This window comes from Leiobunum rupestre, chromosome 1 (assembly GCF_980474605.1).
Source record: "Leiobunum rupestre chromosome 1, qqLeiRupe1.1.hap1, whole genome shotgun sequence".
NCBI lineage: Eukaryota > Metazoa > Arthropoda > Arachnida > Opiliones > Sclerosomatidae > Leiobunum > Leiobunum rupestre.
The window spans coordinates 60,361,280-60,386,043 of NC_143384.1; the positions used below are offsets into that span (position 1 = coordinate 60,361,280).

The 24,764-nt window shown below is 34.8% G+C and overlaps 1 protein-coding gene and 1 long non-coding RNA gene across 10 annotated transcripts; both read left to right on the plus strand.

Annotated features, from left to right (window-relative positions):
• Positions 1-1,986: 1,986 nt before the first annotated feature.
• Positions 1,987-4,178, plus strand: LOC149963460 (uncharacterized). 7 transcript variants are annotated; one of them, XR_016480234.1, is made up of 8 exons: positions 1,987-2,254; positions 2,326-2,395; positions 2,470-2,727; positions 2,808-2,856; positions 2,992-3,013; positions 3,069-3,146; positions 3,206-3,426; positions 3,523-4,178. It is a non-coding gene; the product is annotated as an uncharacterized LOC149963460 (long non-coding RNA). The 7 variants fall into 7 exon arrangements; XR_016480233.1 differs by having other exon boundaries at positions 3,229-3,426; XR_016480232.1 differs by having other exon boundaries at positions 2,808-2,851; positions 2,916-3,013; positions 3,229-3,426.
• Positions 4,179-15,614: 11,436 nt separating this feature from the next.
• On the plus strand, positions 15,615-24,532 carry TBC1d7 (TBC1 domain family member 7). 3 transcript variants are annotated; one of them, XM_090170693.1, is made up of 7 exons: positions 15,615-15,641; positions 16,928-17,125; positions 18,657-18,841; positions 20,821-20,961; positions 22,253-22,398; positions 24,198-24,330; positions 24,384-24,532. In XM_090170693.1, exons 2-7 carry the CDS (start codon positions 16,936-16,938, stop codon positions 24,462-24,464), a joined length of 876 nt encoding a protein of 291 aa, XP_090026819.1. In that variant the 5' UTR covers positions 15,615-15,641; positions 16,928-16,935; the 3' UTR covers positions 24,465-24,532. The 3 variants fall into 3 exon arrangements, with proteins under 3 accessions (XP_090026819.1, XP_090026807.1, XP_090026814.1); XM_090170681.1 differs by lacking the exon at positions 15,615-15,641 and adding an exon at positions 16,417-16,767; XM_090170688.1 differs by lacking the exon at positions 15,615-15,641 and adding an exon at positions 16,417-16,582.
• Positions 24,533-24,764: the final 232 nt, after the last annotated feature.

Sequence of the window (24,764 nt, forward strand, 5' to 3'; positions counted from 1 at the left end):
TTCATTTGGATGCTTTAATTTGGAAACCTCGGCAATGAGACGGTCTTTGGCAATCTGTGTAATACCGTCAGCTCCACTTGAATTGCCCAGAAATTTTCTTAACGTTGTACGTTCCGGGAAATGTAAAATATCCAAATCTCGGATAAAGTTATACGTAGCTGTAGATTTCTTATAAATTAAACAACAAATCTTCAAGGTTGAATGTTTATACGGTAAAGACTTTTTACCGTAGGCGAGTACTTGTTCAATTAAAAAATTGGCTCTTACATCTCCACTCATACTCTCGCCCATAATCTTTCGCAGTTGGGTATATTCCTTTCTTTGGTTCTCTTCTTTTTGTTCCTTGATTGTTTCTTTTAAGCTTGCAATTATTTTCCTTTGAGCTACAACTTGCTTTCTCAATTTATAATTGTCTCTTACATATTTACGTTTAGAAGTTACGTATGGTGTCTTTCGTACAACAGGAGACGCTTGAGTAGTGGCATCTCTACATGAAATTAAAGGGACAACTTCAGCTAGAGTAGATTTTTCTGGAATCACAGATTTAGCTTGGACTAGGGATGTAGTTTTGACTAGAGACGTTGTTTCTATTTGAAGAACGACTTTGTTGTGAGGAACTATAATGTCTCGAGGAACAACTACGTCTTGAGGAACAATTACGTCTTGAGGAACAATTACGTCTTGAGGAACAATTACGTCTTGAGGAACAATTACGTCTTGAGGAACTATTATGTCTTGAGGAACTATTATGTCTCGAGGAACTATGATGTCTCGAGGAACTATTATGTCTCGAGGAACTATTATGTCTCGAGGAACTATTATGTCTCGAGGAACTATTATGTCTCGAGGAAAAACTACGACTTGAGGAACTATTATGTCTCGAGGAACAACTACGTCTTGAGGAACTATTATTTCTCGACGACTAGCTTTCTCTTGACAAATGACTTGAGGGCTGGAAGTGTATTCGTAAGTTTTATTCATCACAGGTTGCATATCCATGGTTCGAATATGTGATGTGTTGTCATTGCACTGTTTTTTTTTTTAACTTTGGAATGAATAATATCTGATACTCTGAACAAAGCCTTTTTAAGCTTTTCTCGAGCTGAAATAACAGGTGTGGTTTGTACATCAGTCCTTGGAATATTTCCCACTGGAGAAAGAGGGATTCTTCTTTCGCAAGAGTTCTTAAACATCTTTTGGGGATGAGAATCAGAAATTTCAAATTCATTTAGCGAAATATGGGGCACAACGTAGTTTAAAAGACGTTTTCGACTAGTTGATATACTAAAATCAGACTTGTTAAAATGTTTGCTACAGATTTTAGCATCTCCTTTATTTGATATAAGTTCCTCATGAAATGAAAGATCGTCATCCTGTTGGACGTTAAAAATTGCACAAATCCGTTTTTTTCTCATTGACATTTCCTTAGGAAATGAATGGAAACTTATATTTTCCTCTTGACCAATTTGGCGTTTCTTTACTCTCTTCCAATCACTTTGTTTGCAATTAGGAACTGAGCAGACAACCATTTTATATTACTACAAATGTAATTAAACGTTTGTTAATATGTGGAATAAAATACAATTAGTTAAATACTTACTTATTAATGACCACCACGGCGAATCATTGGAAGAAAGATCCAAAGAACAACTTTGCAAAAAACGAAATGCGCACGCTCTAAATTTCAAATTTCACAATGGTTCAGAGTGCCTCTAGCGAGAAATTGCGGCGTATTAGAAATCCACGGTGGGGGGGCGAAAATCTAAGCGTACCCAGGCCTTGATATAACGGAGGCAACGGTATATAGCTTTAAACTGCTAAAAAGTAATAAATTTTCATATAATTTTTTTGTAAGTTCATAAATAGGCAATAAAATACTAATTAGATAAACACGATATTTTACGTTTAGTTTAGTTAGTTTGTACACTCCAATATGAATTTACCCTATTAAAAACGGTTAAAAGTTAACATAGTACAAGCAGAGAGTGTAAAGTCGCTTCGCTACAGAGAGGCGCCTCTTCCTATCCCCGTAATGTTAAAATTTCGTGGTACGTTTTTTCCCCATGAGAGCGTTGAAGAAGCAGACGACAGTGTTTGCAATTCCCGGACACACGATGGCACTGTAAAATTGCTTATCAAAGAAAAATAAATTTTGCTCTCAGTAGGTTAAAGTTGAATTCAGCTCAGTCAGCTGTGATGTTGAATTATTTTAACTATTTAAGTAAAACAGTTGATTTCGTAAGAAATATAAAAAGTAAGTACAAGAAAAATCCCTCCCTATTTCATTTCAATATTAACAACTATACTTTTTTAATATATCAAAAGAAATTCGTGGAATCTAAAGTGGAATATTTTATGGGCTGGCCAAGTCTTAATTAAATATACCAAAACCATGGTAGAACATTGGTGTTTTGAATAGCAGCGGTGAATTAAATATTCTGAAATATAATTAAGAACATTTTCTTTTAGAAGGTTTGGACTTTCAATGGCTTTGCAAATTTCTAAATCTCGTCAGTGAATTGTCCTTTACCTTGCAAAACCCAATGGTTATCATAATTGGACAAATCTTCATCATGGTCTGTTTAAAATAAAGTCATCCAAATTGTAAATTCAATATGAATCTGATGGTTTTAAGAGGCTATTGACTGATGCAGCTCTGTATGCTGCCTGGTATTGTTGAGTATTTGCATGATCTCAATTGTCTCCTTATTGGCGAATGGAACCAAAGTAGTTTTCTAAAAATCTTGACCAATTCTTCCAGTTACTAAGAACTTAAAACCAAAATTATCCTTTATATCATTCCATAGGAGTAGCAAAGACTGAATTGATAGTTTCCACCTTTCAATACAAGGTAAGGTTTTATACCTACAGTTCTGAAGCTACCATATATTAAACCTTTCCAATTTTTCTTTCAGCATTGGTATGTGGATGTATTGATCAGTCATTGCTCTCTTACAGTGTGTTTCATTGTTTAATGTCCTGCTATTGCAGCAATCAAAAAGGCCGTTCATGTGTAAGAGGAACTCTGCTGTGTATGTGCTTTCAATTGTTAACTCTCCTAATCCCAGTTAACAGGCCATTTGAATTAGAAACACTTTGACTGCAAATTTGGGCAGCTAAACTGACTTTCATGTTAGAAAATGCTGGTAACTTGATATGTTTACGTTTCAGCTTATGTGTGCTTTGAAACTTACCAATTTCTTAGTCTATTTTGAAAAAATGTTCTAGGACTGCCCAAGAAACTAGATTGCCTTCCACTATTATGGGATACCGTTTGAAATTGTTCCTCACACTTTTCAAGAGATGTGGAGGATCAATTTCAATGAATGGCTTTTCCACTGATATCCCCATACTTTTGAACAAATTTTGATTGCCTGTTCCTTGGTCACAGACTACAGCTTTGACAATAAGGCCAATACGTTTTAGGTAAGTTACGCAATCATGAAGCAATATCTTCAAAGTCTGTTCGGGACAAGTATCTTTTGTGAGGAAGTAACCAATGTCATTCACCATGAATATTAGGGCCTGATTTGCGTACTATTTTGACCTTCCATATGGACCGAAGTCTACGAAACCTTCAATGTTATCGTTTTCATTATTGTCAAAATGTTTAGTTGAATGGCTATAATTATGTTCAGTACAAATATATTTAAATGGAATAGAATTGAATAGATAGTTCTGGGTTTAAATTCATAGGAATTGACTTTATCCACTGTAAAAAAAATTTCATTTAAAGCTAGTGTTCATCATTGTGAATATTTTATAGAAATTATCATTTTCTTCGTTGAATTGATTTTTGAGGGCATAATTTGGCATTTGTAGTGCTGCGTTTACCTTACACCAGATTGTAGTTGTAACATGATCTTCAGGTGCATTTTCATTTGCTACTATTTTAATTAATTATAAATGAACATTAGGCAGTAAGAGACCATGGCGGGATATGTTTTTGCCTTCAGTTTACCTAGGGAAAACCGTGGTTTCATTGGAATTTCCCAAAAAAATAGTAGGTGTAGCTAATGGTGTAAGCCTGTTTTGGGTTTTGATATTCATAAAACAATCGTCAGTGAAATGAAGACCGCAAAATACGTGGTTAAAGTGTAAGTAATCTGTAGTTTTATTTTGGAGCTTTTCACTGTTAACATTTTGCAGGTGGCTGCAAAATGTTAAGTTTTAAGAAATGTGAGTGTATTAGAATAGGCTTAGTAAATTAAAACGCGTATTCACCGGTCTTTATCCCTTGGAAACTTGAAAAAAAAAGACTGACGCGTGGTTACCTTTTTATTCGATTTATAATTTTTAGCCGAAAAAGACATTTCAAAATAAATTAAACTCGCAAAAATACCAAAAACACTCTTCCTTTTTTGCGTCTTTTCAAACTCTAATCTAGCACGTGCCGGAGATACTACTAGCGCCATCAAACGCCCGGGAATTGTGGACATTCTCGGCGAATAAAATCGTACCACGGATTTTTTAAAGAGAGGCGCCTCTCTGTAGCGAAGCGACTTTACACTCTCTGGTACAAGTGGGTCGCCCTCACAACGCCGAATTCTCCTTTCTCCGAATTCCCCTTTCTCCGAATTCCCCTTTCTCCGAATTCCCATATCACCGAATTGAAATATTTTTGCTTTTACTCCGAAAGCTCATATCACCGAAGTCCCATTTCTCCGAAATGTATTTAGTTACACTATGCAGAGATAAACCTCCTCCGTGTCACGCCCGCTTGTGGCTAAAGCAAGATTATTTAAATTAAATAATCTTGACTTAAGTTTTCCCTTTATTTTAATTTTTGGTCGTAATTAAATATGATGTTTTATTACAGTATAAGAAAATTGTTTGGTAGCATATTTTATTGTTACAATACAAATTCTATAATGTAGATGGCGTTGTGTTTTCCGTCCTCTGTCAGAAGGGGACAGAAGAATGAATTTTTAATATAAAAACACATATTAAGCTTTCAATATCCATGTCAGCTACAGTACACAATTAAATAAAAGCAGGAGCCGCGGAATTGGGGGGCAGGTAGGGCCAAATGCACCCCCATTTTGCATGGTAATGTAGGGTTCTTTATGCTTTAGTCGTAGGAGCCTAGGAGGAGCTAGTCATAGAGTACTTCCGCGGTTACTGAATAAAACAGCTTTCAAAAAAAAATTCTTACAAAAAATGTCAACGTTTTGTAAGTAGAATATGTTAAGACAATATAAATTGCGGTAGATAAATAATTTTAAATAAAAAACACCAATATCAAGACCCTAAAAACTATGACTTTTTAAAATCGCGCGGGCAGACTGCCGTGGCTCGGACTGGCTCCTGACAATCGTTCGTTTATAGTACTGGCAACCGGAAGGTGGGAAACATGCATTGAAACAGGGTCAATCGATAAATTTCGTGAAATCCAAAGTTTCCACATACTATAATTAAATAATTTGTTAAAATTTCACTGTTTAAATAGTATGAAGCGCTCTTCTACGAATTCTTGTCTATCACACGTTTAAAGAAGAGGAAAAAATCGCCATTTTGGTAAATGGCGACCTAAATTATGAAAAAGTCGAGCGAAAAAAGCTACATTTTAACATAACGAGTAATACCAGAAATACATGAACCGAAATTATCAGCGACTGCTTTTTTATTCTGAGGCGTTTTCCCACAGCGCTAGGGGAGGGTGACAAGGAAGCATTCAAATATTTCAACCCACCCGCGGCCAAGGTATATTTTTGAGTGCATGCCGGGTAGAGTATTATGCCATCTAGTGAGTGAAAAATGAAATAGTTCCAGTTGAACGAAGGTCAAATTATCGAACGTATTATGGTCAAAGGCTTAACAGTCTTAGTTTGTGATGTTGTAAATTCTTTTGAATTTATATTACTTTTAATCAAATTACAAACCACCGATTTATCCTTCACTTTAGGCTTGTTAATTAGAAACATATTGCACTGGGTAAAAGCCTCCTTAATTGACATTTTGACGTTTTAATTTGAACTAAATTGATATCTGATATAATGGTAGCTGTAATTCTTTACACTGACTGAAAAAGGTACTTTTTAAGAATTTTTTTAGTCCATGTTTTTTTAAAGTTTCTCACGGCGGCCACCAGGGTGAGTATTCAAATCTGTACCACGGACCCGTAGAGGATTGCATTCCGCGGAGGGGGGGACTACAACCGAGTAAAGAGAGGGGGAGACGGGGAAAACGCCTTTAGTATAAGCGGGATAGGTCGCTGATAATTTCGGTTCATGTATTTCTGGTAATACTTTAGAACGTATAGTATAGTTATCTACCATATTATTATTGAGAAGTATATTAGCCTTAAAAAACGTAACATAATTTTAGTTTATAATTATAATTGCAATTTTAGATTAATACATAATAACTATAAGTATGACACGTCCTATTCTTCAAGTGCTACGTTAGTTAATGATAGTCTGTGTCGGCAATTACCATTCATCCTATGGACGAACAGATTTTTGCAAATTAAATCGGGACAAATTTTAAACATTACCCTGGTGTTTGAAGGAAGTGCTTTGGCTGGTATATAATACGTAGGTGTCATAATTTTTTCGACGAATTTGCAGTTTCTAATCCACCGATTACGCAATCACCCCGCGACAGATCATCATTAATATCATTAACCGACGTCGTTCAGTGATACTTATGATTATTATGTTAATTATGATATTATATTAAATCATATATTTTATTCACTTAATGAGTGGTAATCAGCTTATTTTAATAACAAGTTTTTAACAATAAAAATATTTTGGTACAAGCTAGAGCAGTACAATTAGAATAATTACGTGGCGAATTGAACTAGCGACGAAATAGAACTTAATCGGCGATGATTAGGTTCCATGTCGCCACTAGTTCATTCCCCACCTAAGTAATTATCCCAATATAAGAGTCTCTAATAAGGGTACAAACTGGGCACTTACAAGGAGAGTCCCCGATGTGTTAATTGCCGATTTTGTTCAAAGTCGGGCGTATATAATCAAAGATAATTTAAACTCGTACCCTAGATTCGAAATCACTCTCTCGCGCGTTGACGATAGCGTTTACCCACTTCCCGCTGGAACTCAGAAAAAATTCGCTCCATAGTTTGCGCCTTACCGCAACCGATGGAGCCCGATTTTTCTGAGGTCAAAAATATTTTCGGTTGCCATGGCAAAACCAATGGATAGTGCACCGTTTCATTTTGGGAAATTTCAATTTTCATATTGGTCTACATTACGCCCGACTTTGAACAAAATCAGAAAAAACACCCCGGTACTCTCCTTGTTAGTATCCGTACCATGGTTTATGAAAATTATATCTGGGGATCTAAATGGCGGAACTAACTTTCGTAAGTTATTATATTGTTTTCAAGAAATTGCAGTCCATTTTCACTTGAAATGGGGGCGTTAGTAGTTTAGATTATTATTACTGTGTTAAAGTATTTCAAGCAGAAATACAGAAAATGGGAAATAGAGTAGTATCAGTGTGACGTCTCCCATACTTTTCACATGTTCCTAAAATTCTATAACATTCTGAGATTATATACGTTAGGTTAGGTAGAATCCAACTCCTTGAAAATAAGAGCTGGCCTGTAGTCGTTTATTCACTTCATTGCATCGGGTCTTAATTGTTTTAAACATTTCTGCTCATTTTGTTCTTTGAAATCGAATTTGGAATTTTTTGGATACAATTAAGCTTTACCGAAACACGTCAACAAAAAATAAAAGCAGACGAGGAATCGGAACTTTTTGCAGGTAAGCTAGACGGCGAAATGAAATGCGCCCAACGGGGCCAAACCGAGGGGCAGTTCACTCCTTCGTAGAGTGCAGAAGTAATCAAGGTTAAAAATTTAATTGGATTAAATTTAATACAGCCAAAGCTACAGACATTAAATTTAATTGGATTAAATTCAATACAGCCAAAGCTACAGACATCAAATTTAACCAGATTTAATCCATCAAGAGTGCAGATTTAATCATGGGAGTGAACTGCCCCTCGGGCCAAACCTAAAAACTACGAATTTTCAACGGAGCCTTTTTTCTAAATTATGACAAATTTTGGGGCTTTCCTAATCGAAGAGCGATGCTATAATAATTTTACAGAAAGAGAACAATTGTAAAATACGCTAAAATCCCCTGATACTACATAAACACTTTTTGCTTTAAGGGCGTACCAAAATATTTTTATTATTAAAAATAAAATATACCATTTAATATATAATATCATAACTAACATAATAACCATTATTATGAAACTGAAAGACGTCGGTTAATGATATTAATGATGGTCTGTCGTGGGGTGATTGCGTAATCGGAGGATTCCTAACCGGAAATTCGTCTAAAGATTATTTTTACGGCTGTATATACGAGCCAAAGCACGTTTGGGCAAGGTTTGGGTCTCAAATTCGAACAAAACTACCTTCAGAAACAAAAATAAAGTTTAAAATGTGTTCCGATTTAACTCGCGGAGAGTTGTCACAACTTGTCAGTGACCTTCTCGGTTTCTTACACGAGACTCTTCCACTGCACGATGTTTTCTTCTTAATGGGAGATTTTAACCTACATGTTGACTGGTCGAATCCGTCCCTTTGTACAGCCCAGGAGCAATTTTTTTTCGATACTGTGTTTGGCCTTGGACTTCAACAGACGGTATAACAAATCCCACACGCGGAAATAACTTCCTTGACTTGGTTTTCATAAATGACGAACGTTTCCTCACTGAGATTCACACTAGAGACAGCCTACCAGGTTGTGATCACTTTGCAGTTGCTGGAAGCCTGAACTTACCTCGGTATTTTGTTCAGAGAATTCATCGAACTATTCTCAATTACCAAGATCGGTCTAAAAATGATCTTGCAGGCACTTTGTACTACGATCCTTGGGACATTGTATTTTCTTCAAGTGATATTGATGTGACTTGGGAACTTTGGCTTGATCTCTTTTGGGCATGAGTTAGGGACAATGTTCCGAGTATAACCATTCATGGAAAGAAGCGTCCGCCCTGGATTACGGCTGGTCTTGTTCACGCGAGCCACGTGAAGAAATCTCTTTTTAGGAAGGCCAAATGGTTGGGAAGAGATTTTGATTGAAGAAGTATCGGGATTTTAACAACACTTTGAGAACTAAGACTAGAGGTGCATATGATAAATTTGTGTCAAATTTGCATGATACCATTGCTACTTATCCTACGCGGTTTTGGAGTTTCGTTCGCTCAAAGTCCCAACTCCCTCCACCGTCTTCGTTTATAGTAAAGAATGGGCAAATATCATGTCCTTTGGTCATAGCTAAGGCCTTTGGTGAATTCTTCTACCGAAGCTTTAGCACGTCAGACACTGCCTTAACTCTACCATCCGTTTCGACACCAGAAAAAACGCCTTGAAACGTTTGAAGAATGGATCGGCCTGTGGGCCGGATGGTATTACATCCTAGGCTTCTTAAATTGATGTCTCCTGCCATAATTGACCCGATGGTGAAAATGTTTAAGTTATCACTATCGATGTCTTCTCTGCCTTCTGGTTGGAAGCTTGCTAATGTTATGCCGGTCTTCAAAGGGTCGGGCAAGCGCAACGATCTTTCAAATTATCGACCTATATCACTCACGTCTGTCGTTGGAAAATTACTGGAATCGATTGATTACGAGAAGCTGAATAAGTTCTTGGAAGACAGTTCCTTAATACCTACCTCGCAGTATGGATTTCGAAGGGTCGCTCTTGCACGCACCAGCTTCTGAAGTCTTTCCACGAGTGGTCTTCCTTTCTGGATAAGCGTAACCCAACTGACATTCACGTGGTGTCGTTTGACTGGTCAAAAGCGTTGGCTCCGTTTGCCACAAGCGGCTTATTTTTAAACTTCAAAGAATCGGGATCACTGGTGAGGTATTGCTTTGAACCACTGGTTTTATGCATGCATCTATCACATTCTTTCGTTTGATGTGCTTGCCAGTGCTGGACTATGCGTCTCCAGTTTGGAATCCTTATCTCAATAAGGATATTGCAGCACTGGAACGCGTACAGCGTAATTTCCCGAGTTACTACCTTAAGTAGCCTCGATCTTATTTGCCTGGTCATATTCCTTATAGCCAACACTTACCTTTGGCCACTCTCCGTTCGTAGAAGTGTTTCGGATATGGTCACACTCTTGAAAATTGTCAAGTCACCGACCTTTAATACAGATGACAAAATGACATTATGCCCTACGTATAATCTAAAGTTTGCTAGATGCTTGGCTTTAGAAAATTCCTTCTTCTTCAGAAGTACACGGATTTGGAATCTTTTGCCAGCGGACATCCGGTAGAATGCCACTTCTCTTTCAATTCAACATTTTCGGTCTTTGGTCTCGGAGTTCTTCTTTTCGGATTGGCTTCTTCAAAAATCTTAATTTATTTATTTATAATTTCATTTATATCTGGTATAATTTATATTGTGTATTTGTTTTTAAATTATTTATTTTAATTGTTTGTAGTACTGTTTTGGTAACCACCCTGTATAGGCTTTGCCTCTGTGGTTGCCTGCAAACTTTGTGTTGTGAAATAAATATTATTATTTTTATTATTATTAATGATTTATATGGTCATTGCCGAGACAGACTATCATTAAGAAATTTATCTTTAGGAGAATAGGAAGTGTCATACTTATAGTATTATGTTACTTATGGTATTACTCAGTATGTGAATATGTAGCTTTTTTATAACTTTGGTCGTCATTTTCCAAAATGGCGAATTTTTTACTCTTCTTTAAACGTGTGATAGAAGAGCGCTTCGTACTATTAGTAATAGATTTATTCACTTTAAGCACTTAAACAAAGTTGCATAGAATGTTTATGGTGAACTAAAATAAAATAAAAGAAATTAGCACAAGGTTGCCAGATAATCGGCAAGCGAAGCACTCGGGGGGGAACGAGTTTAGAACTGATGCTGCGTTCCCTCTTTGAACCGCAATAGCAATTCTTTGCGTGAGAAATTCCACCGATCGCGGCTCCCCGGTAACCTCACGAATTCGACGCCCGATTTAAACATCGCAATTTTTCAAAATCTTTAATTGTAATATGTGGAAACAATATCGATTTACCCGGTTTCAATGCATGTTTGACAGCTTCCGGTTTGCTGTATTACGCAAAGACGCAAAGGGGCGGACTTAGAGTTCCTGGATCAGGGGGCCCCGAAAGATCCCACGTCAATACGCTAGTTCAAAAAAAAACATTAAGCTTATTTAAATTGAATAACAGTTTTACCCCATGCTTTTTCAAAATGAAAACAACCAATAACTTTGAAACTATATTGATTCTATTTTCATATTTATAGTATAAACGAAATATGAAATACTCTTTCGAAAAACACTAAAAAACGAATTCGAGTAAGTCGAAATACGGTACCACGTAGCCTCTATTTCGTGAGGTAAAACCGTACCAAAACCTTGTAACCTTACATAACCAATCTCTTATCCACTCTGTGACTACGTGTCAGGCCGCTCAGCAGAGAGGTAGTAGCCCCACCCTTTTCCCAGCATTAAACAAATTTGAATAGTCGAACTATAATTTGGATAATCATGGTCCAGTTGTTTCTTCCTTTAAGTGGGTGCTATGGCATTATTTTTTTTTGGTTTTAGTTACGTTGTGACTTGTCACGTATGGAAATCAGGAACGTATGTAATTAAGTGCTTCGTCTTAGACGAGGGGTAAGACACTCTGTGAACTCGGTGTACACTGCCGTACCTTTGACAGTGCTAAATGGAACTCGCGAACTCTTGAAAATATGTACCTTTAACAGTGCTAAATACACGAACTCGGTGTACAGATTATATGAGACTGTCTTACCCCTCGGTCTTAGAGGGGTAGGGTGAAAAGTTAGGTTTTTGCCTAGTCAAATAGAAAAAGGTTGGTTTTTGGGCTCAAACAGAGTTTAAATAGAGCGGAGCATGCAGTGGTATAGCCAGATGGGTGGGCCAAGGGGCAAGTCCACCTCCCCCGAAACGTATGGCTTTTTTTTGTTTTCCATTGTGTGCTCCCTCCGAAATGAAATCCTGGTTACGGTGCTGGGCTGGAATCAGGGAGAATGTCACTCAGAATTCAATTCCGCTATTTCGTTCTTGAGTATCGGAATTCTTTTTTGGCATTTGGCTTCCGCAAAATTCTTAATTTCTTATGTTAAATTTAATTTTTTTTTAATTTGGTTTTATCTATTTAAACCTTTTTTGTAGAGCTTTCAATTCTTTAATCTAATTTTTAATGGAATCTAACCACCACGTATAGGCCTCTGTGGTTGCCTGCAGAGTTTTATTTTGCGAAATATTATTATTATTAAATCAACAAACCTTTCTAGCTTGAATATTTTTTAGATATAGACGCGTCATCAGTCATGATATTTTAAAATTACTGTGCAATAACACATTAATTGGTATAAACTAGATAGTAACAAATTTGCAAATAGCATTTTTTTGAATGAAGGTCTATTAATTAATTAAGCAAAAACGTATTAAATGGTTTTTCCAAATGAATTTCAATGATTTTCTCGAAATGGACTTTCGGTCCTTGATGCGTTTTCGCTAATAGTTCTTTTTATAAACTAACGTGGCCTTCTTGTTGAAATGTTGCTCTTACGTCACAGTCTCTTACTTTGACAAGCCTACGAGCGCGCGCTACAGTCGCGAGGAATATATCTTTTTCTAGAGCGCGTGCAAATCGCTCGTGCGAAGAATACACAAATAAAGCTGGGTCTTGTGACGTAAGAGCAACATTTTAACAAGTTGGGCAAAACCACTTTTTATTTTATAAAATCAACTATTAAGGCAGTGGTGACGTCCCTATACTGAAAACGTCAAAGGGTACACAATAATACGTAACGCAAGTAAAATTTTTATAATCATATTGTGAGGATAAAAAATATATGATAAAATAACAATGTTCTAAATTATTATTTTAAATAATGGTCAAATCTTTTTCATGGAAATTTAAATGACTGATTAAAAGAGATTACTGTGATTAAAAAACAATGAAACTGGAGAAGATCACACGGTATAAATTTATTATTCGGAGACGTTTCGAGCCGTGGCCCTTTATCAATCCATTTTTTTAAGCCTATTAATATAAATTTAAAAAACACGAGATTTTAAAGCATGTCGCGTGAGGCGCATGTGTGACAAAAAAAAAAGAAAGAACGTGAAACAAAACAGATACCAAATGGAATAAATACTACAATAAAAATATAATTTTAAACATTATGTAGACCCCAGTTAGTTATTTCTGAACAGCCTCTATCTAAATTTAATAAATATGCCTTTTAAGAATTTTCCCAAATATGCTTCGCAATACCATTTGTCAAATCACAGTTCTTTATACAAATTTTATGTTCTTTAATTCTATCGGTAATTGAACGTTTGGTTTCTCCAATGTATACATTAGAACAGGAGCAGGGAATTTCATAAATTACACCTCGTAAATTTTCTTCGGAAATTTTTGGTTTTAATTTTGAAAGTTGTTTTCCTAATGTGATGGTGGTTTTCGAAGCTAGGTTTATACCAAATGGTTTTAAAATACGTTTTAATTTTTCCGTCTTGTTCTTCATATGTATGGGAGAACCAATGTTTTTAATTTTTCAGAATCAACTGGTTTTAAATTTTGAACTATATTTTGGTTCAGAATAGAAGTCACCAAATTTTTAGGATAGTCCGAGCTTGTTCATTGATTAGTTATAATTTGTTTATCTAAAATGGGATTATCAGATATTTTCTCAATGTGGCTTTTTAGACCCTTTATCACTGATGTTTTCACCTGGTGAGGATGATTGGAATTGAAATTTAGAAACGTTTTTGAATGAGTTGGTTTTTGGTACATCGTGAAACATAAGCCATTTTGTTTTTTCTCAATATTAATATCTAAAAACGATAATCAACCAGAGTTTTCTAATTCTAAAGTAAATTTAATTTTCGAATTAATATGATTAATAGATTGGTGAAAAGCGTCTAAATTTTGTCTATTGCCTGACCACACAAAGAAAATGTCGTTCATAAAACGTCTTCCAAATTCTCAACAAATAAATTGGCATTGATCGGGGATGTTTATCGGGGTGATTATTAGATTGAGTTGATATGGGACACAGGGGAAAGTGGGAGGGAGGGGGTGGGCTAAAATCCGCATTGTCCCGTTGAAAAGGGCCCATGAGGGACTGTTAGGGGGCCCTAAAGCTGAAGGTGCTGAAGCCCCACGAAAGCTCGGCACGGCCCTGATGTGACAAGATTTAATCTTAAATTACAAATAATCATTAATGATAATTTTCAAGTATAGGTAATTTATCAGTTGAACTCGGGTGGTGTTATTTCACCAGTACATATTTACATAAGTTTATAATATTTTACATAAGTCTGCCACTTCCTATGTTTTACATGCAAAACTTTTACTAAGAGCTAGATACGAGAGACTTTATAATGGACTTCGGTGACGTTTTGCGTCTGCTCGTTATCGTGTCTAGCGGGGCGATTTTCGTACCATGATGACGTCACTCTGTGATTAGCTCTTACGAGACGTTAGTAAAATATTATCCAAAGTGATATACTTATTGAAAAATATTATAGACGTATGATATTTATAATACCTGAGTTTCAAATATATAACTAAATATAGCCATAGGTGCCATAACTACAATTAGTAAGACACTTTCTATTGCTTTAATTCTAATTTCCTTACAGAACCTTTTTGCGACAAAGATACTCTCTTGAAGTTACCGTCCTTGGTGAATAATTTTCTTTAAGAATATAATCCTAATATCGGAGAGCCCGTTCTGGAGTCGTGAGGAACTTTGCCTATGTTTTTAAGCCCGCGTGCGAATCACGCGTGCCAAAAAACATATTTGGGCTCGTGCCGCCGAATTTTATTTTTTATTTTATCAATTAAGTGTAATATTCGGCCGATCTATCGGAAACCAGATATTTTGGCTTAGGCGGAAGTCTCGCGTGTTTTAGACACTAGGGGGCTCTGTGCTGATAAAACATCTGGATTGCGCAATAGCTATGAAAATCAGTTCCGTTGTAAATCTCGTTAATTGTCATACTTACTGTTATTATGTTACTTATGATATGGCCTATTGAATCTTTCCATTATTTCCGTTAATTATAGTCCTTTTTTCATCATTTATTTGAAATCAACACGCTTTCTCCTATTCAATTTCGCAAGAGAGCTTTACAACGAAAACAAACTTCACCATTGAGTTGAGAATAATAATTAGCATTTCCGTACCCAAAAAACTACTATTCGAAGTTATGGGATTTCGAAGTTATGGGAATGCGAAGTTATGGGAATGCGAAGTTATGGGAATGCGAAGTTATGGGAATTCGAAGTTATGGGAATTCGAAGTTATGGGAATTCGAAGTTATGGGAATTCGAAGTTATGGGAATTTTGTATTCGGGGTTTTGGTTCGAAGGTATGAGAATTCTACGTAATGGGAATTCGGCGATATGGGAATTTATGGGAATTTTGTATTCGGAGTTGTGATTTTCGAAATTATTAGTCGTTCCCGTACAAGTCGCTATTCCAATGTAGCAGACGATCTGCACTGGTCATGGACCAGTTTATTTATTTTAGGCCAGGGGGGTCACTGGTCAAATGTCCACTTTAAAAAAAATCCTTATTTCCCAGCCTGTTCCCAACTCAACGGTATGCTTAGCCGGGTAAATTTTACTTTATGGGAACGGGTTCACTAGAACACGCGACGGACGTATTCAGACGCAAAAAGTGTGCCAACCATACTAAGCTTTCAGGGGACAATAAATCGACTGTAGTAGAACTCGTGAAGATGAAATCATGTTTCAATTATTTCCTTTGGACTAGACTAATATAAAATGGAATTATTTTCAAATATTGTGGACGTTTTTTGACAAATCATTTTCAAGGTTACGTTACTGTTGTTTGCACACTGGGCGTCTCAATCAATGGCCTCTCTACTAGGAAATTTCCATTACAAAATTCCTATTTGGGAGGCCAATTCATTAACCTTGATTCACCTTTTCCCCATCTATGGCCTCTCTACTAGGACATTTCCTGTACAAAATTCCTATTTGGGAGGCCAATTGATTCACCTTGATTCACCTTTTCCCCATCAATGGCCTCTCTACTAGGAAATTTCCATTACAAAATTCCTATTTGGGAGGCCAACTAAATTTGAATATTTTATACGATCATATATTGTACCCACCCAAAGCCCCACTTTTTCCCCGGATCCCGAAGTATGTTGGAAGAACTCGAAAATGATTTGTCAAAAATCGTCCACAATATTAGAAAATAATTCCATTTTATTGTAGTCTAGTCCAAAGGAAATAATTGAAACATGATTTCATCTTCACGAGTTCTACTACAGTCGAATTATTGTCCCCTGAAAGCTTAGTATGGTTTGCACACTTTTTACGTCTGAATAAGTCCGTCGCGTGTTCTAGTGAACCCGTTCCCATAAAGTAAAATTTATCCTTAAGTTTCCCCAAAAAAACATTTGGCACCGATATAATCCACAAGTTTCCCTCTTTCGAAAAAAAAATAATAAAAAAAGGGCGGCGGGGCTATTCTTGAATTTTGTCCTTAGTCAGATTATGTATCAGGAAAAGTTGGGAGAATGTCGGTATGTTATCAGAAGCCTATATGTTGCTTAAGAAAGTCTGGAAAGAAGCCAAAAGAAATAAGTTTTCTGAAATTTTGAACTGTGACATCAGAAATTTACAATTTTACATTCCCTAATGTACCATCACTTTGCCATTACAAAGCGGTTTTCAATTTAGAACACAAATTTGGAAAAAAAGCTTATAGGTTATATAGCCTAGATACTATTTTTGTCTGACATTTTTAACACTGCTTAGTGGTTTATTATTAGGGTCTTCCATAAAGAATGTATTGGAATTTATATTACCTTTAAAAAAATTCATTATTCCATGTTATATCTAAAGCAATTTTAATTTTTGACTTACAGGTTTAATTATGGCTGATGACTTCAGGAACTTCAGATCATACTATTATGATAAAGTTGGATTTCGTGGAGTTGAGGAGAAAAAATCATTGGAAGTCCTACTTAATGAAAAACTTATTAGCTTGCCTAAACTTTCCCAATTTTGCTTGCGGTTTTCTTTATCTACAAAGTACCGAGAGTATATATGGAACATATTATTAGGTAAAAAAACATTGGCTCTAGAATAAGTGTCGTAATAATGAGATAATCATGAGCATCAACATCAAGTGAACAGTTGGATAGTCATTTAAAAATGTACAGGACTTACAAAATCCAGTTAATTTTTTTTATATTTGTGGGTTTTTAAAAAATCCAACTGAATTTTATTGTTTTTTCTTGAGGATTTGTGAATTTTTCTCTTAGATTTGGGGGATTTGTCAAACATCTCTTTGTATAATTATCCATGGAATTGATGTATTTGAAAATCCTTCTCTTGAATATATTCAAAATATTCCCAGAATTATATTTTTGGTGGATTATTGGTTTGGTTTCCAGAATATGGATTGGTAAAAAATACATTTTTTTAAAATAATACCAGAAGTTAATTGGATAGCAAAACTGTAAGAGGCATTTCCCCTAACCGTGCGACTTTCTCGATTCACACCCTCCTCCAGCTTAAACAAAAAAAATCATCTCTAGGCACCAGTGAAATGGGGGGAAGACAACAGCCGCTGCTGCCTTGATGCGTTTCCTGTTGAGACAGCGAGTACCTCTCTAAAACGCCGTGCACAGGCAAGCACTTGCATAGGAACTGCCTATGGCGATGGCTTCGCTCTTCAACCGAGAACCGCCCGTTAGGGAAAATGCCTCTTAAAAATTTTAATATCCCTTACCAAAAAATAAGTTGGCTAAAAACCACTTAGGACAACTTGTTTTTCAACTTGGTTTTCAGTTTGTATTTGGGACAAATGCCTACTTAAAAATAACTTAAATCCTCTTTATTAATCAACTTATTTCCAACTAAACCAGAATCAACATTTACATTTAACTACTTAAAAGCAACTTAAATCCTACTAGGGAAACATCTAAAAACCAACTTAAAAATATTATGTAATTTCCTGACTACTAAAAACCAACTAATTATAAACTTAGCAAAAGCAGTATTTTCCTACCAACTGAATAACAACTTATTACCACTTTAATAGTAACTTGAAATATGCTGACAACTTGAGCCTACTTAATACCAACTCAATATCAACTAATAATGTGTATACAAACTAAATACAAACTGAAATCCAACTTATTTTTTGGTAAGGGATATATCTGATAACTTTGGTTCATTTACTTCTGAAAATTCATAACAGTTGAATTTTTTTTCGTAGATTTTGTATTTTTCAGTGAGGGTACTTGATTAAATGTCTGACCCCTCAACATCAATTAACATTTTTAGATTTTTTTTTAATGTTATGTTATTTACAGTACTTACAAAAGCCTTAAATGTGGTACCTCAAAATTAAGTTAATATTAATTTAAAACTTGTGGGGCCTAACCTATTCACTTTGAAAGGGATTTTAATTAATTACGTATTTTAATTATACAAACGAAAGTATTCACTTTCACCGACATTTCGTCCTCGCTTGAAATTATGAATGAGGTGCGAGCTACTCGACTTATGAGAAAAAATTTCCCTAATGGGGAATGTCCAATTATATAATTTAATTACTTAAATTCACAATTAATTGGTTTTCTCTAGGCGTTCTTCCTCAAAATCCAGAAAGTCACGAATTTGTTCAAAAACATCAAGAAGAGCAGTTCAAAGATTTACAGCATTGTCTTCTGGTTATTGAGATAGCTAATGAGCACACTCCACTTCCTCAACTTCTTACTTACATGATTCTGTTAGATGAAGGCGAACTTCGTTTAAATCATGAACAACAGGTAGGTAATTAATTTTTCAAATGTGTAACATAGTCACTCATAAGTATGCCTCTGTTGTGTAACATTTCCATGGACCCAAAAATAGAAAATTGTTAAAATCCTTGTGCAATTGAAAAGATTACCATGGAATCAATCTCGTGATTGCGAATCACGAGCTAAACTATAGATTGTAAAAGCCCAAAACGCTCTAATTCTGCATTTTTAAAATCTGCTACTAACTTCAGTCTCTCTTCTATAAAGTTGAGGACGCATTTTTTGTCACAGAGTTGGAAGTGATGTAATTTACATCACAAACATGTTTTTATTATGGCATACCATAAGTAACATAAGTATGACACTTCTTATTCACCCAATGCAATTTTTTTAATGATATTCTGTTTCGCCAATGACAACTTCCCTTACCAAAAAATAAGTGGTCTAAGAACTATTTAAGTTGGTTTTAAGTTTGTATTTGAGACAAATACCAACTAAAAACCTACTTAAAAACAACTTAACACCAACTTAAAACCAACTAAAAACTTACTTAAAATGTTACTTAATAAAGACCACTTAAAGCCAACTTAAAACTTACTTAAAATGTTACTTAATAAAGACCACTTATCAGAATTGAAGAACCAACTTATAACCAACTTAAAAAATAATATGTAATTTTCTGACCACTAAAAACCAACTAAATACCAACTTAAAGAAAAAGGAATTTTCCCACCAACTTAAAACCCACTTAACTAGTTTACTGAAATATGCTGACCACTTAAAACCAACTTAATATCAACTTAAATGTGAATACCAACTAAAAACCAACTTATTTTTTGGTAAGGGTTAAACCATTACGTACCGACGGACTGACAACTCTCTGCGAACTGAGGACTAGTATTTGGACGATATCCGAGAAATCGCTGCCGATCCGCCGGCAGCCTTTTTGACCAACCAGACAAAGAATATTGAAAATTGAAATGCTTTCAAAAGTGTAAATAACGCTTACTTTTGGAAAATAATGATGAGTTATTGAATTTGAAGATAAAACTAACTATTATAAACACTGGCTCCGTTTCAGAAGTTAGTTTTTTTCGAATTTCAAACCTAAATGCGTGTACGCTCGTATTTCTTGCCATGAAACTAACGATCTATTTTGTCACTGAAAGAATAGGAAGAGACGAGTTTCCTGTTCGGAAACTTCCTTTTTTCAATCATTCCATTTTGCATACTTATGAGTTATTATATGTTACATGTGTTGGTACATAAGAGTAAAAAAAATGTCCCTTACTAAAAAATAAGTGGTCTAGGATATACTTTAAGTTGGTATTTGTTCCAAATACCAACTTAAACCAACTAAATACCAACTTAAAACCTACTTAAAACCAATTTACAAATAATATGTAATTTTCTGACCACTAAAAACCAACTAATTACCAACTTAAAGAAAAAAGTATTTTCCCATCAACTTAATAACAACTTATTACCCCTTTAACTAGTTTATTGAAATATTCTGACCACTTGAGCCTACTTAAAAGCAACTTAACGTCAACTAAAACGTGTATACCAACTAAAATCCAACTTATTTTTTGGTAAGGGGTATTATGTATATTTATTATGTTGTATGTTTGGCATGCCACCCTTACCAAAAAATAAGTTGGATTTTAGTTGGTATAGTACACATTTTAGTTGAAGTTAAGTTGGTTTTAAGTAGGCTCAAGTGGTCAGAATATTTCAATAAACTAGTTAAAGGGGTAATAAGTTGTTATTAAGTTGATGGGAAAATACTTTTTTTCTTTAAGTTGGTAATTAGTGGTCAGAAAATTTCATATTATTTGTAAGTTGGTTTTAAGTAGTTTTTAAGTTGGTATTTAGTTGGTATTTCCTAGACCATTAAGCTTATTTTTTGGTAAGGGCAATTAGTTAATTATTTGATACTTGAAGTTTTTTTGTCCATAATATATGGTTTAAAATTGATTAAATACTGAAATTAATTATATTTACAGTTGTTAGAAATCAAGTCTCAGTGTATGCTTTCATTGGCAACAACCTTTACACAAATATGTTCTCACCCTAGTAGAGCATATTTTTTATTGAAGCATTTCTGGAGATTAATTAAGGATAATTCTTCTAACTCAAACTTATTTGTAAGTATATTATATTGTATTGAGAGGGGAAGCAGGCTTCAACTTTGACAACCCTTACCAAAAAATAAGTTGGCTAAAAACCACTTATGACAACTTGTATTTCAACTTGGTTTTCTGTTTGTATTTGGGACAAATGCCTACTAAAAAATAACTTAAATCGTCTTTATTAATCAACTTATTTCCAACTAAACCAGAATCAACTTTTACATTTAACTACTTAAAACCAACTTAAAAATAATATGTAACTTCCTGACTACTAAAAACCAACTAATTACAAACTTAGCAAAAGAAGTATTTTCCTACCAACTGAATAACAACTTATTACCCCTTCAACTAGTAACTTGAAATATGCTGACAACTTGAGCTTACTTAATACCAAGTTAATATCAACTAATAATGTGTATACAAACTAAATACAAACTGAAATCCAACTTATTTTTTGGTAAGGGAAAGAACTTATATAATCCTTGTTCTTGACATCTATTAGTGAATTTTTAGGTCTTGAAAATATCCAATTTGGTTTGCTGATTCTATTCTTTTTCTCCATCCAAACATCTTTATTATTTAAGTCTAAACTTACAAAAGAACTTAACTATTCAAAAATCAAATGGGAACTGAAGTTTTTGAATGACTCATTTCCTAACTTCCAAATCACAGAACTCAGACAAAAACCATGTGCTATAACTATTATACTTGTATATCCATGAATTTAACATTTCTGCCACCAGGTCTAAAGAAAGCTAGGGGAGATTGACGCTAATTAGGTTAAAAACAATTTGTGGTGCTTGTTAGCAGACGATTTTTTATTTCGTTTTCCATTGGCAACCTCCAAGCACTGCTGGAGTGCTCCGAAAATAAAATCTTATTCGATTGGGTTGCGGAGTGCTCCGAGCTACCCCATCTTGTTGGTCGGAGGTGGCAAAAAAGGGCACTTTAAATGAAATGAGAGCTGGGTAAAGAGAAGTACGCCAAAAAGTGTGCTTCTTAAAAGTTATTCATTCCATTGGGAGCTTTGGTGTTGGATCCTCCGAGAAACTCCGAGCAGGAGTGATGTAAGAAGAAAAACCAGAGGATGCTCTGAGCAACCTTCGAGCCACCCCAATGGAAAACTGTATAAGAAGATCGTATTCCACTAGTTTTCTATCTTCTCTATCTCAATGAGGATATGCTGTAAATCTATCTATCTATGCCAGGTTTTAGTAAAAAATATTTAGTAATTGATTTAAAAATAACCTTAAGGTGTCTATGGGGTAAAAGTTGATTTAACACCGTTTTTTTTGTCTTTAAAAAGATTGAGAAAGTTATTCAAGTTTTAAAACAAGAGGATTTGGAGTTATATCAACATTTGCATCTCATCTCTGTTTTCAATTCTTTTCCATTTGGAGTGTGGTTTTCACAGTGCTTTGCTGGAGTATTACCAGAAACCTCTTTAGAAAGGTAAATCTCTGCACAAGGTCTAAAGTCATTTGTTAAAATACAGTATTTCAACAAATGGCTTCTGCAACACTCAAATATGTAATTTTTTTTTAAAACAAAGAAAATGATAATAAATTTAACTATCAATTCGCTATAGATACGCCTAAGACCAGTGAAATAATTCATTTCTCAAAGATATAAATTTGTATCCAGTAAAATATTTTTATTTTTTTAAATAATTTTTGTCTTGTTTAATCATAGAAGGGTGGGTTTGCGTGTTGATCTTCACATTAGGGTTTCGCAAGCTTTCTATTTATATTCAACACAAAATATATATGTAATGAGTTAAAAGGCAAAAGGAAATGCAAGTGGTTATGTAGAGGGAGGTGGGAAATGGGAAAATGCTCCAATTTACAGTTTCATCCAGGCATGTGTGAGCCTTGATTTTTGGGTTTCAAGCTAAGCTTAGAGTATGAAAAATTTCACTTTGAGCTTTATATTTTCATAGAGCTTTTAGGCTTAGCTTAAAAAGGTGGTTTCAAGTACTACTCGGCTTGTGGACATATATGAAGGGCTTCAAACCAAGTGTTACCAAAAGTAAATAGGGGGAGAAAGTCTATCAATGCCTTCAGATTTTACCTTCCACTATGCTTGACACCCTTTTTAAAGAGCTAGTGATCACGTCATATTTCTAACCAATAAGGATAGCACATTACGCGCGAAGTAGTGCATTTGTGGTATTCCGGTCCGCGCTCAAGACAAAAATTTTGAATTTTAATCCCTGGCAACCATGTCACCGCCTCGCGATTTCAAATAATCTCTCTGTCAAATGCTGACCATTATTTCCTTCGATAACGGTGGATTTTAATTAATAATTACTATATCAATTGTAAAATAAACGAAAAAAGCTCGTAGCTATAGCTATTATTTCAGTTAAACTTGCAAATTGTTAGGCCTTAACATCGTCGATTTACCAGTTAGTCCCGATCTCTGCTCTTAGATGGCGCCACGCTCTCCACGATTTAAGTGAGCGTTATTCTAGTTACGGTTTATTTCTTTTCAAAAGTCGTGTTATTATTTTTTTAAATGTCGCATTTTAGTTTCTATCATATATCTACTTTATTTAGGAACTAAATTAACCAAATTATCGAAAGCAAAAGTTTAATATTCACGTTTTTTATAGAGAACTATTTTTCATCGTGGCGGAGTACAACCGATACCTTTGTGTCCCTGTAAAGAGGCGAGGGGGAAGTCATTTCCGAAGCCCAAAAATTTTTTCCCTCAAATAAGACGTCGTGCGGTTGGACCCAAGTGCCAGACTTTCTCCCCCTATTTACTTTTGGTGTTACCTATTATTGACCTCATAAATTGTCGCTGGTGAGAGATGTTTAGTAGTAGAATTGCTACATAGTTCCTACAGTTCTATTTTTTGGTAGAATCAAATACACGTATGTAAGTGTCAATTTTTTGGGTGCACGTTTTTAATATTTTAGTGGGGTCATGCAAACTCCCCCAAATTTTTTTCATATGCAAAATAAAATTAAGAAAACCCAAGTTTTCCCCTTAATTCCTTCGAAACATTTTCTCCTGCATCCCTCGAGTAGCAACCAAAATAAACATCTACCCGCTAATGACGTCATTAATAGGAAACAAAAAATTTAGGGAAGCCTACCCTCCATTAAAATACTTAAATTTGATAGTGAATAGTTATTTTTTAACTAAAATCATTCTTTCAATTATTATTATCATTATCTATTTAACGTTACAATCTTATGTTAAGAAAATTCTGGAACAATAACTAAAATGGCTTCCTTTTTTAGGATTTGGGATAAAGTAATTGCTTCAGGTTCACAGAAAATTCTGATAAACTTGATGGTCTCTTTATTCATTACATTGCGAAGATCTCTTTTAAATATTAATTCATCAAGTTCAGCTCTAAAATTTATAAGAGAGGTGACTAAATAAAAAAAATGCTTTGAAAGTCACTGAATATTTTTTATTTTTAGATCTCGGAAGACACTGCGGATATTGTTGTGAATAATGCTTTAGAGTCCTGGTATCAATCTAATTCAAGTTCTACAAGATGATATATTTTTAGTTTGATTGTTAGTGAATAATATTTTGGTTTAATTTTAATGAAATATTTTCATCATGCATTCTTTGTAAATAAAACTCAAATTTTTAAGCAGTTTCTTATTTAGAAAAAGTAGACCTAATTCCAAAGAGAGCCTTTTAAAGGGCACATAATATCAAAATCATAATCTTTTATCAGGAGGATAACGTCATCCAGATGTGGTAGCAAGCTGGGTATATTTATGTGACTAATTTTTAGTCTACAGCCTTGGTCTTCACCAAATATTGTCAGTATCCCAAATGACTCGTACATA